This window comes from Meriones unguiculatus, chromosome 12 (assembly GCF_030254825.1).
Source record: "Meriones unguiculatus strain TT.TT164.6M chromosome 12, Bangor_MerUng_6.1, whole genome shotgun sequence".
Classification (NCBI taxonomy): domain Eukaryota; kingdom Metazoa; phylum Chordata; class Mammalia; order Rodentia; family Muridae; genus Meriones; species Meriones unguiculatus.
In genome coordinates this window covers 19388013-19402116 of record NC_083360.1, presented here as the reverse complement: position 1 = coordinate 19402116, position 14104 = coordinate 19388013, and the positions used below count along the sequence as shown (strand labels likewise).

General features: G+C 43.1%; 1 protein-coding gene across 1 annotated transcript in view; it reads right to left on the bottom strand.

The window, feature by feature from the left end:
• Fam184b (family with sequence similarity 184 member B) overlaps positions 1-14104 on the bottom strand; it is an 87531-nt gene that overhangs the window by 45209 nt on the left and 28218 nt on the right. Inside the window, exons 2-3 of the mRNA XM_021657274.2 lie at positions 1320-2081; positions 417-552 (exon numbers count right to left, since the gene is read on the bottom strand). Coding sequence (XP_021512949.1) covers positions 417-552; positions 1320-2081 — 898 coding nt within the window. The remainder of the gene's footprint in view (positions 1-416; positions 553-1319; positions 2082-14104) is intronic.

Here is a 14104-nt window from a genome sequence, read left to right as displayed (position 1 = left end):
CAATCAGTCATTGGTTTTCTCTTGGCCTTACTTCATCATCTATTATATGGGAGAATGATGACACCTGTCTCACAGAAGTATTGGGGAGATCCAGTAATGGAACAGTGTGAAATGCTGCTAAAAATACAAAACCCTGATCAGTCATGAGGAAGAAAAGGCAGAAACGCAGGCATTGCAGAGAGCATTGAGAGGGTAAGGAACTTGGCAGTAAATATTTGAGGTGTCTGGCCTGCGCAGCTCCAGGTGAGGAGCTGGTGTTAGTTCACTGTGCCTAGAACAGCTTTGCTTCCTCAACCTAGCAGGTTAGATACACTGGTCCTGGTCCTGTTCCCTCTGTCCGAAGAGTGTCCCCTGTTGCCAGGCTCAACTCAGCAGCTAATCCTCCCTCTTTAAGGAATCAGTCTGGGGCATCTCACCAGTTTTCTGTGTCACATGACACTCCTGTAGCATCAATCTGTCTTTGGTGATAGCCAGCTTTTCGCCGAGTTTTCTTGCTGTACTCTTCAACTCTGAGTTCTCCTGCCGCGCCTCCCTCAGCTGCACATCCAGGTCCTAAACAGAGGGAAGGCCTGATTTCTCTGGAGGGGGATGCTGAGTGCACAGAACAGCCATCAGATCTGAAAGGTGGTGGGAGGAGGGCCCAGCAGGGGTCATGGGGGCTCTAGAATTAGCAGCCGGTGATGGTGGTGGTGGTGGTGGTGGTGGGGTTCAGCAATCCCTACTCTCCTACTTTCCCACTGTGTCCCTGGGAAAGTTACCCTTCTCCAGTGAGAACAGGATTTGATAAAAGTATGTAGGAAAAAAAAATGGAGAGTATTACAAATGCTAGCTGTAGCTTTGAGAGATGGGTTTCCATGCATCTGTGGGCCTTACAAGACTGGATCATCAATGGGTCTGCTCTCTTTGAACACAAATATCCTAAGGGTTTTAGGAGAGTCAAGTTATTACAGAATGAACACACAAAATTAACATAATTTAGAATCAGACTGGCCAGAGTTGAAAAATTTCCTGCGTGGCCAGCGACCTGGACCAGGCACTAAATCCCTCAGGATTATCTTCTCATCTGTAACCTGTAGGGTTTTGTACTCTCTGAGGCCAGGGACAGTGTAGCTCATCACGCATCCCCTGCCCATGAACCCAGAGCTAGGCCACAGGAAGTAGTCAGTAAATACCTGTTTAGTTTCTGTGTAGAATGGATAGCAGCAATAATGCTGAGCTTGGTGGAAGAGGGGTGCTTAGTACAGTGCCTGTCTACTGGTGGGTGTCCAGAGGCAGCAACTTTGCCTAGTATCCCCTCGGGAAGGAAGAAGAGGCTTTACCTGGATCCTTTCTTTCAGCTTCTGGGCATACTTCTTGAGGTCACTTATCTTGCGCCCTCTGTGCTCCAGGTCCCCTTCCAGCTTCCGGACCTGAGCCTGCAGGGCCGACTCCTGGACCTGGAAGTTCTTTCGAAGGCCTGACTCTTTCTCCTGCCACTGCCACAGGGCCTCGCTGACTGACTGCTGCATGGCCTGCCGGATGGCCTCGTTTTCCCTCTCATAGGTGGCCTGTAGCTCCTCCGCCTTGCGGGCATAATCCTGGCTCAGCTGCTGGTTCTCAGCTCGCAATCGCTCCACTTCCAGCAGGACCTGGTGCATCTCCGAGGGTCGCTGGCCAGACTCTGCTGTGGCATCCGGGCTCTCCTGGGATAGCTGGCCCCACTGGGGAGCCTCGTGGTTAGTCAGACGCTGGAGCCTCTGCTCATAATCAGCCTTGAGCTCCAGCATCTCCTTGGAAAGTATCAGGACGCGTTCGGCATGCTCAGCCTCTACCCGCAGCTCCCTCTCTTTAGTCTCCAACTTACAGGAGGCCGACTCAGCCAGGGCTTCCTGTGTCAGCCTCTTCTGCAGCTCCAGGGCACGCTCCAGGGCTTCGATGCGCTTCAGAAGGGCCTCTGCTTCTTCACTGGTGTGGCTCTGTTCCTGTAGGAGCCTGGCCCTGGTTTCAGTCACTGTGCCCTGGAGCTCCTCCTGGTGGGCTTCCCGTAGTGACTCTGCACTGGCCTCTGCCTCATCCTGGCGGGTATTCAGGGCATAAATCACCTGTAGGACAGCAGACAGAGCACACTTAGGGCAAGCAGGTAGTGCACGGGTGGGTGACCTTGACCAGAGATGCCTCACCTTGACACCGAGCTCCTTTTACACACGCAGTGCCTAAGGAAAGATTTTTCTTGGGTGGTTCCCAGGGAAAACCAGTTAGAGAGAGCAGGGAAGTGAAACAGTGGAGCCAAGATGAAGTAGTAAAAATGAGCAAAGATTTGAGAGGGATTTTTGAGTACAGTCGGAATCCAGGGAAGGGTTTTAAAGGAAAGAAGTGAGGAATCTCTTTGTTAAAAAAAAAATGCTTAGGGGTGCAAAAATCCAGTAAAATCTAAGACGATTGAATCCAGCAATATACTTAACATTCGGGAAAACCCAACATCTTTTGCCCTTCCCTCTCACCCAGACAGGGTTTCTCTGTGTAGCCCTGGCCGTCCTAGAACTTGCTCTGTAGATCAGGATAGCCTTGAACTCAGATAGCAGCTTACTTCTGAGTCTTGAGTACTGGGATTAAAGGCATGTGCCACCACGCCTTACATGGAAAACCCAGCATCTTTCTATGATTAACAAAGAAAAATACACAGAAAACTGTAAATTGAAGGGAAACTCCTCCAATTGACAGAGCACATAAAAATCCATAGTTAATAATCATACTCGGTAAGAAAGACTGAATACATTCCTCAGAAGATGAGGAATAAGGTAAGGATATCTGTCCACTCTAATTCTAAAACAAAAGAGAAGCAAAGAATGCTTGTAATGCTGAATGGAGAATGGTATGAAAGGGGCTTAGAATCCAGTGTAAAGCCTAGGAATTGAGAATGATGCCCAGGAGGCTGATCAGGGAAACAGGTAGATGAATTTAAAAGCCAACCTGTAGGAGGAAAAATCTCTGTGAGTTAGAGGGCAGCCTGGTCTATATAGTGAGTTCCAGGCTATCCGTGGCTACATAGTGAGATTCTGCCTCAAAAATAAATAAATTAATTAATTAATTAATAATAATAATAATAAACGTAGGTAGTGGGGGATGGTGAGGGAAATCAGGAATGTTTGGTGATATTTGACATGCCTCTAGACATACTGGTGGATAAGGCACCAAGACAAGAGCTCAAAGGGGAGGTTTGAGCTAGAGGTGAGGGAGCTACAGAATCAAAAGGGTTATGCAGTTGCTGCTGTTTGCTATAGGAGAGTCTAGAATACATCTGTGTAAGGGGAGGATGACTGACAGAGAAACACAAAACAAAGCTCCAGGAATAAAGATAATAAAAGACCAAATTCCCTCACAAGGGTGTCTCACAGAGATGGGTCTTCTACAAGAGACAGAAGAAGGGGAAGATGGGAACCGGTTCATGGCACTTGTGACAGAAGAATAAGAAGCCACTAAAATGCAGAGGTGAGAAGCTGGCTTCAGCATCCTCACCCAGGAATGAACCATAGTCACCAAACAGTAGTGCTAAGTTGGACAAGAAAGGAAACATGGAAGGGAGGTCTGAATAGTAAGAAGTTGTGACTTGTTCTTCAGAAGAGCGAGGCAGGTAATGTACCTTGCAGGGAAGCAAGGGACGTTGTGTTTGCTTACAGTTCTCTGTTCTGTGATTTTCATCAGCTGTGTGAGATAGATTGGTCACCAAGAGCTGGGTTTTACTTGCTATGACACAGGAGAAAAGGTCAAGATTGTGGGAACATTTGCAAAACTTGGTGAGCTAGATGGAGCAGAGTCAGGTTTTTTTTTTGTTTTGTTTTGTTTTTGTTTTTTTATCCCCTGTTGACAATAAGGTTTAGTAAAGGAAAACTGTAACTCAGGTTAGAGGAAAAGGTTTCCGATGATGAGTGAGCCAAGACGTGGGAAAATCAAGGGACTGAGCAATGCCCACAGGCAATGTTCTCACTGATGATGATGTAAAAGAAGGCTGCTGTGGGTAAGTTCTCCTTGAAGATCCTCACCACATGCTTTGAAACTTACTTGCTTTAGCCTCAGTCGGTCTGTCTATAGAACCAGACATGCCATAGTCATATTCCCACTACTGCTTTACCTCAGCTTTGGAAATTGTGGCCTTGTTCTCTTGCATTCTTTGGAGATTGAGTGTCATTTCAGGGTGAGTGGTAGAGGCTAAGCAGGTGAGGACCCATCCTTCAGCCAGAGAAGAATAGCATCGACACCAGAGACCTCCTTTTATGTAGTTTAGGGATAAAATAAGTTTCCATTGCTTTAAAAAAATTGAAACACATGATTATTAGATAGAGAAATATCTGATCAGAAAGAGTCTATGAGAGAAAGTTTTGCTACCCCTGTCTGTGTGTATGTACAAATTCATAATTACAAGATAATTCATAAAGAAGGTCCAATGCACCACCAGAGGTAGCCAGCATATCTTGCTTTAACAAGAGTTTACTAGAGACCACAGATCTTAAAGAAAGATCTAGGATACAGCTAAGATCTCATTTTTTTTCATTATGTTCACATGATACTGTTATTAACTTACTTCTTGCCTTTGCTAACAGAATGCAGGCCTCATGAAAGAGGAGTTTGCTTTCTTGTTCATCATCATTTCATCCCCTGACCCCAAGTGGATACTATCAAAAGATTCTCAATGGGTAAGTAAAAGTGAAGCAGCCAGATTGAATCATGAAGTCTTGGGAGAATCAGCTCCATCTTAAAAACCACGAATCCAGCATCCTGTGTGTTCTTGTTCTAGCCTTCTCTCCTTCTCCCAGCCTCCCCTCCCCCTGCACTCTCCCAGAAAGACTCCACAATAAAATGAAGTTACTGTCTCCCCAAGTCTCCCTGCAACACTGCACACCACACACAGAATGTAGCCACTCCTGGTGGTTTCTATGGTTTCCTGATGACTTTTGTCTAACAGCATATCTTCAGCAAGCGAAGTTGAAATTGAGATCCCACTGGCTGTATTTGTATTACTAAAGATCATTTTATGCCTTCTACATGATGAGGTACTGTATACTCATTCTCCTTTTAAGCAATTCCCATGGCAACTCTACAAAGATGGTATTTTTCTTTATTATTCTACCACTGAGAATTGAGTTGCAGAGAAGTTCTGTAACTTTTAGAAGGCCTAAAAAGGTATAACTCCGGAATGCTATGTCTTAATGATGGAGCTGGTTTCCGCCTTCCACCTTCCCGATGGTGAGTGCTCTCTGTCACGAACAACTCCACATTTGGCTAAGGCCGAGGATCTGGCTTGCTTCCATGTATGTGGACCTATCTGCATTGCCCCCGTGGCACGCCTGGGTTGGCTACCCAGAGGCTATTTAAGCTGTGGGCTGGCTTTCCCCGGGGTCCGAGGATTGTTCAATGTTCCTGAATAAACTGCATTGAAAAAAAAAAAAAAGGTATAACTCAGGAACATACACTTACTTCCCAGGAATGCATCGTGTCTCGCTGACTCTTTTAGTCATTTAGTTATTTATGGATTTTCTGCACACCTAGGAAAAGCTATAATCCATACAAGGCACTGGAAATATATATAATTGAATTTACAACCTTAAAAATAAGACTTGGGGACTGTAGAGATGATTTAGTTGGTAAAGTGCTTGCCATGAGGGACTTAAATTGGCTCCCTGTACCCACATAAAATCTGGGGATGGGAGCTCACTGTAATCCCAGCACAGGAGACAAATGAACTGCAGGCTCCCTGGGTCTTGCTGGCTAGCCCAGCTTAATCAATGAGTTCCAGGTTCAATGACAGATCCTATCTTAAAGAATAAACAAACAAACAAACAAAGGTTGAGTCAGGCCTAGTTGCACATAGTGGTTTTTTTTTTTTTTTTTTTAAAGCCCAGCATTCAGAACTCTTTGATTCCCAGGCCAAATAGTGAGTCTACATAGTGAGTTCCAGACCAGCCAGAGTTACATAGTAAGACAGACACTGCTTCAAAACAAAGCACACAAAAAAGTTGAAATTGAAAAGACACCTGACATTGACCAACCTCCACATGTAAATATATATATTTATTTGAATATATATATTCAAATATATACCTATTTGAAGTATGTGGTGTGTGTGTGTGTGCATGTTTATTTCTTTCAATCCATGCTAACAAGTGCTATGAGAGGACTACAAGATACTATAGAAACAGAGGCAAGACTCTGATAGAAAAGATCTTCCAGAAAAAAGTAAGCCTTTCTGTCTCTTAAGTCTTGGGGTGACCAAGTCCTCTCTCACTTTCAATGTTGAACACACAAGAACAATTTCATTTCTGTGTGTTGATCCACAGTACTTTATATGAAGAAGGGAACACAACAGGCTCATAACAAATGTCTATTATGGAATTGCTACAGGTCATCAATAATGCATACCTTCCTCCCACAGAGAAGAAGTGCTGCTGGGAACAGACATCAGAAGAGACCACATTTTCTAGTCACTTGCACTGAAGTGGGGCCATATGAATAATATTTGGGTGGATGGAATGATGTGTTTCATGTTGGGGCCAAAAAGGGGTTAAGATTAACCAAAGGTGTGTGCCCTTCCTAGCCTTCCTGTCAGCATTCACAAACTCAAAACGCAGAATTTAAGAGGCTAAATTTAATGTGAAAAGCATCTAAGAGCTGAGTGATCAAGAAGGGTTGCCTACCCCCTGGGACACTAGACACACACTAGAAATGAACTACTGTATGGAGCTTCTGATCTCCTGGTCTTGGTCTCTCGTGACATTTGTTAGTTCTTCTGATGTGACTACCCCAGGTTTGGTGATCCACTGAGGGGTTCACAAGCCCAACACATATCCAGACTCACAGCTGTGATCTACTGCAGCAAAGTCAGCTAAGGGAACAGGTGCCTGGGTGTAAATTTGAGGGCAAGCTTCCAAGAGTACCCTGTCACTGGAGCTAAGTCACTTCATGAGAAGTTGTGGTAATATATGTAAAATAATCTGCCAAGGAGCTCTGAACAAGGACAACAGTGACAGATACGGCACAGTGGATAGGCAAAGACCATGAGGCTTTCACTCTGTATGAAAAATCCAAGCAACTAAAGAACATTGAAGAGTGAGAGAAAAATTCTTCCCTGGGGAAGGGGCATTTATTTAATACCAAATGGTCAGCCCTGAAAACATACTCAAAAGTAATATATATATATATATATTATATGTATATATTACATTTATATGTATAAACATATATACATGTAATAACAATTAATGGAAAAAGAGGGCATGAATTTGAAAGAGAGCAAGGAAGGGTACATGGGAGGATTTAGAGGAAAAAAAGGGAAGGGGGATGATATAATTAAAATCTCAGAAAAAAAAAGCAAGCAAGGCTTTTACTGCTCATGTAAACAACCTTTGTTGATACACACCAAAGCTCTAAACTCAAAGAAGGAAAGCAGATATTCAATAAAAAATGACATTTGAAAAGACCCCTTGGGAATAGCAAGAGCTACTCTTACTGGTTTGAGTAGTGGGATCCTTCTGGAAACTGATAATTTCTTAGATGCTAGGTGAGGATCAACCTTGCAAGCAATATATTGTAAAAATAATTAAGCCTTAAGCTGCTACATTAACTCCATTCTGTAAGACGAAGGAGGGGTGGGTTTCTTGTGGAAAGGAACAAAATATCCTTGAGAGGATTACTCCACGGAAATTAGCTTTGTTGGGGCTGCAGAGATGACTCAGTGTGTAAAGGGCTTGCTGTGCAAGCATGAGGGCCTGTGTTCTGTCCTTTAGAACCTGATGCTGGGTGTTGCCAAATGCCTCTAATCCCAGCACTGAGGGTTGGGGGGGTGGGGGTGGAGAAGGAGGATCACAGAAGCTTTCTGGGTGGCCAGCCTAGCAGAAATGGTGAGCTCCAGTTTCGTTAGAGGCACTGTTTTTTGTTGTTGTCGTTGTTGTTGTTTGTTTTTTAAAAAAAGGTGGAGAGCAATGCAAGAAGACACCCAATATCGGCCTCTGGCCTTCACAGGCATGTTCATGGGTCAGTGTACCTGCGCACCCACATACACATTATATACCCATACATAGTAAAAAGAAGATGGCTTTGTGACTATCTATAGATTAAGTTATATAGTGATGGTAGTGATTTGGAATAGTGGGTTCTTTATGCAGAATAGAAAACAACTGCAGATCTGATATTTCCTGACATAGCCACAAAAACACTCAATGAAAGAAAGCATTCAGTGTCACACCAATTTGAAGAAGAGCCAGAGGGCCTAGGATGGAGGGACTGCTTCAAGCATGGTCAAGGGAGTCTTTCTGTAATGTGGACATTTGCCTTATGTACCTGCTCCTAAGTCAGTATATACAAGCAGATTTCAGGCTATAAGTAGCATGCAGAGTCCCATATTGTATACACAAATTATCTCAGAGAAATTTGGCATAGACACACTAGCCCTATCTGAAGACCCCACACAGCCCTGTAAGGGTTTTGTTTTGTTTTGTTTTTCCAAATTACTGTGTTGTGCTGAGAGCTGTCCAGATAGCTCCTGGCTTTCCAAGGATGCCCAGACTCAATCTTCCTTATCCTATCTGTGTCCCACCTCACCTATAAGGTTATACACCTTACACACCTACCCATAGATGGGGATCATAAACAAGAAAGTTAATTATGTTATGCTATGCTGGATTTTACAATATTCTTCCATTTGCATCTTTTTTTTATTTTTTGGTTTACTTATCAAAATTTGAAAGTCATGTCACTATGAACATGAGATTTCTCAGTTTTGTTTTTGGCTGCTTCAGATGCCATTACATTGAGAGATGGATCGACTAAGAACTTGGTCTTTATAGTCAGCGTCCCGGCTTCAACTTTAGCAGGAGAGCCTGGCTGATGAATCAACCTGATTGGTGCTCAGTAATAAAATTAGAAAAAGAATAATATCACTACCTCAGGGTTGTACTCAGAGCTAGTGAGATGAGTACAGAGACACAAATGCTATCACCTGTCCAGGAAAAAACAAAACAAAACACTTGGACTCTTTAATTATGTGCTCAGTGTACTTCATATTTAGTCAATGTCGGGAGCATTGTCAGCATCATTCCATGTCCCAGAAAATACAGCAAATCAGACCATTCTGGTTGTAGGCTAGTAGAATGTAGGAGACTGCATTATTTGTTGGCATTTCGTTTCATTATTTTCACTTACTCGCCATGGTTCTTCCCAGCGTGTAGAGAAAACTTACTTCTCTTCCATAATAAGGTTGATCTTGGCTCTACTTGCTTTGGGAATTGGAATGTGGTGGTCGTATGGCTAGCAGAAGCTTTAAATGTGCTAATGCGTTTTTGGCTTGCCATCTCGAGCTTCTACCCTTTATCCTGGGAAAAGTATGTACAGAGTTGCCACCAGTCGCAGAATGATAGACACGAGGAATAGGCATAACTCCAGTTAACAACCTGTAGTTAACAGCAGCCAATGTCTTCCATCCAAGTACTAACCAGGCCGGACCCTGCTTAGCTTCCAAAATCAGACGAGATTGGGTGTGGTCGGGTGGTAGCTCAGTCTCTGTGTGGATCTGAGTGAGGGGATCAGGGACTGCCTCTATCATGAACTCAGTTGATCACTTGCCCCTGATGATGCAGCCTTGCCAGGCCATGGAGGAAGAGGATCCAAGAAGTCCTGATGGGACTTAACAAGCTATGGGCAGATGGCAATAGTGGAGAACTCCCCCTTTCAGTGGACTAGGGGAAGGGGATAAGGGGAAAAGGGAGGGAGATTGGGACTGGGGGAGTTGTGGAGGGGGCTTAAATAGGGATATATAATGAATACATTGTGAAGAAAAAATATTAAAAAACATCAGCCAACGTGAACACTATTGTAGACACTGAGATTTAGAATCTATGGTTAAATAGGAATATTAGAGGAAAATCTCACTGACATATAGGAAGAAACTGAATGCAAATCAATTAGTCTACCCAGTGGGTAACTGAAATGTTCTGCTAGAATACAGGCACAGAGAAAGGCAAGGGGGAAGCAGTGACCACATCCCTCTGGCACTTCTCCCTATCGCTTCTGTGCCAACATAAATAGGTCAGTTTCATCATAAACTTGCTCTACGTTCTGTTGTTCTTATTTGTGCTTTTGAGACAGGGCCTCATTCTGTGACCTTGATGGTCTGAAGTCACCCAGAGTCCAGTGTGGCCTTAAAATCACAGTGATCTTCTTGCCTCCATCTCCTAAGTGCTATGACTATAGACCTGTGTCACCATATCTGGTCCTACGTATTTCATCATCAATAAAGCTCGATCTTTTGATCTACCCCCCTGTATGTTCCTCTACCTGTTATAGCAAACTCCTCTAATATTTTGTCTGTTGTCACCAATTTCTCATTCTCTCCTTCCTTCTTGAGTCCTCTTCAATCAGCTCTTGCTCCAACCAATCTACCAAATTCCTCATCACTGTCATAATGACCCCCGTGCTGCTAAAGTCTCAAACCTAAGTCTCAGACTTCAACTTGTCAGTAACATTTGCCTTAGTAAATTAATCCTCCTTCCTTGGGGTATTGTCTTCCCTTGCAATATTTGATCCCATCTATTCTCATGAGCTATGTGCATGCTCTATTTGCCAGCAATTTCATAGTTTATTTGTCTACGCTGTTGGATTGGCCACCTAACTGAATCCTGTTTCCTACCAGTATCTCAATTTATAGATATAATATGTGTCTCAATTTAATTGTGCAACTTTACATTCACAAACAGCTCTTTCAGCAACATTCCCCAGTTCATTTCATGGCAAGTCCTTTCTTCCATCTTTTTAGGTTAAAAGACAAAAAAAAAAAAAAAAAACAATGCTGTTGACCAACAAGCACATGAAAATACAGTGACTGTCTACAGTAATTAGTTAAATATAAACCAAAACTACCATGTTATCCTATTGCACACCCACTAGGACGGATAGCATAAGAAAGAGAGAAAAATGATGGTGAGGATATGGAGAAATGCAGCCCATAACCATTGTTGGGGGAAGTGTGAAGTGGCAAGATCCAGAGTGATGATGGAACTAGAACAGGGAGTATAGCAAGATAGAACACTGGACAGGTAGGTGGGGTCAGACGTTCAGGACATGTACTGGTTTGCATGAGAATGGCCCCTATAGGTATGTTTGGATGCATGGTCCCCAGTTGTGGGAATGGTTAGGAGGTGTGGCCTTGCTGGAGGAGGTGTGTCATTAGCAGGTGGGCTTTGAGATTTTAAAAGCCCAGGCCAGCCCCAGTCTCCATCTCTCTGCCTGCAACTTAGGGATCAAACGTGAGCTCTCAGCTACTGTTCCAGTGTCATGGCTGCTGGCCTGCCACCATGCTTCCTGCCTTGATGTTCATGGACTAACACTCTGAAACTGTAAGCAAGTCCCAAGTTAAATGCTTCCTTTATAAGTTGACTTGGTCATGGTGTCACCTCATAGCACTAGAACAATTACTAGGAGAGGGTCCAGCATTCACCTAAGGAAGCTTAGGCTTTATTCTGTTTATGTAGCAAACAGCATACATAAAGACTCTCAGGCCTTGACCCAGAGTTCTCTGACTCAGCCTCTTGGAAATTTCAAACACAAAAAGTGGTTCCCTTCACAGGTTTTAGCATCAGTGGTCTGGCTGTGTGCGGTCTAGATGTGGTGGCAGCAGAAGAGGTGTTATAGCATGGGAAAGGTAGGTCAATTCAGGGTTAAAGAATGAGATATGAGTTCAAAAGCTGCCAGCAAGGAAAAGTGACAGGGCCAGTGACTCTCAGGCATGGTGTGGAGGAGAGGGAAGTGTCCTGAGCATTCTCTGTCCTGATGACTGAGGAGATGGCCACCTCAACTTGGAAGCATAGAACTATATGACAAAGGAACACACACACACACACACACACACACACACACACACACAGACAAATACAGTCTATTTCTTATCACCAAACATTTGACTCATAACACTATCCAAAGAAAGAAGCCTGAATTTTCTGGGCATCAAGTGAGGCAAGAGAATTATCTTGTTCTCAGGAAGGAACCCTGAATTTAGATAATGAGCTCCTCAGAAAAGCAAAGGTCGTGGACTCGCTGCCCCTTCTTTTATGAAAACAGGTTGGAATATCTCAGACAAGGCTGGCCTCCTTCAAGCAAATGAGCTTGGAATAAATTTCTAGATGGAGCCAAGATGCTAATTAAAATCTCATTATTATCCATCAGAGAGCTGTTGCTAGGTGCATGATACACAACATTGAACTCTGAGATATAATTGAAACTCAACTACTTCCCAAACCAATTTAGAACAAGACCCAGTTGAAAGCTGTGGACAGTCTCTCAGGAAGGCCCTTAATTAGAGCCACTGAAGCACTCATACCTGGAAAGATCCTCCTTCATTTCATGGAACTTCACAAGCTGCAAATATGTGAGACCGGGAAAGGGACCATTTTGTCCATCTTAAATCTCAGATGACTTGTTTAGAGCTTTCCCTTTGCTGTAAAACTGGTCAATCAATACGCACATGTGTGAATGATAATTCTATTCTGAATAAACAGAAAGGTTTACACAGCACAGCAATACACAGCACAGTAGCAGAAATGAAATAGACCTTGCCTTAACAAGTTGGAAGGGGAGACCTGACTCCTGAAAGTTGTCCTCTGAGTCTCCATGTGTGGCATGACATGTATGTACTTGCATGTATGAACACACACTCAAATAAATAAATTCATGAAAAAAATCACGTGAACACAAAGGTAGACATAGCTTCTCTTCAAGTTAAAGCTTCTCTTTAAGTTAGCTAACATTACAATTTTATATATTTAAAATTTGAGAGCAGCCTGTGGTATTGAACGAGAATGGCTCTCATGGGTTCATGCTTGAATACTTGGTCCCCCAGTTAGTGGAACTGTTTGGGAAGGCTTAGAGGTGTGGCCTAGTTGGAGGTGTGTCACCAGGGTTAGGCTTTGAGGTTCCAAAAAGCTCTTGAGATTCCCACTGTTCTCTCTGCCTCCTGATGTGGACTAAGATGTGCATTCACAGCTTCTGCCCCTGTACCACGCCTGTCTCCCTGTTGCCCTGACACCCACCATGATAGAGATAGCTCCCATCCATCGTGAACCATAAGCCCCAAATTACCATGTCTTTCCATAGGTTGCCTTGGTCATGGTGCTTTATCACAATAAAAAAGTATCTAATAACTAGGCTTTGCTTGCATGCTTAAACAGATATGTGCACCCACTTTCCCAGGTACTGACATAACAAAGACCGCTAACATTTACGTTTTGCCCAATACTTTCCTGGCTGCAAGTAGCTTAAAGGCAAACTTCAGTCTGGTGAATATAAATATTTTTAATGCTCATCCTACATTGTTTTCTTTACCATTCTATGGGACAACATGTTCTCTAAACATTTCCCAATCTATTTACTGTCCCTTTTGTAAAACCATCAGATAGACAGTAGGGTTCAAGCTACCTTTCCTTGTCTGAATATCACTTAACAAAGCTCAAGAACGCACGTATGATCTGTAGTTCAACTTTGCACATTGTTTTCCACTCAATGCTGGGTTCTTGTGCTCTAGCTACATGTGGCCCAAGAGCAACAGCAGAGAATTACGCTAAATGCTCATTCAGAACGTCATTGTGTGAGTAACAAAGCAGATGCTGTGCAGATAGCCTGTACTCCAGAAACTGAGGGGTTTCTCTGGCTTAAGTTTATGGACAGCCCACCATTTGACTACCAGAAAGATCTGTAGGCATATAGTCCTTGCCAGTCCACTATGACAAAGACTTAAAAACAGACAAACCAAACAACCAACTACAAGAACAGATTGAGTTAAAAAAAAATTTAAATGTATATAAATCTGGTGCTAATAATATAGCACAATTTAAAATTCTAAATATATGTTTTCATTCATATGAACACATATCAACAACAACAAAAAAGGGCTAGGTAGATAACAGACCATGACTAGGTATCTTTTGGTGCTACCACTTAATCTGTCTTCTCCCATTTTGCTTTTGGCTGTTTCTGAGTTTCTCTAAGATAGATGTACTTCAAACACAACCAGGAAGAAAATGTTCTTTGTTTTTATTTATATTTTTTTACCCCATACATTTGGTATCACTTAGTTCTCGAGTGTGTA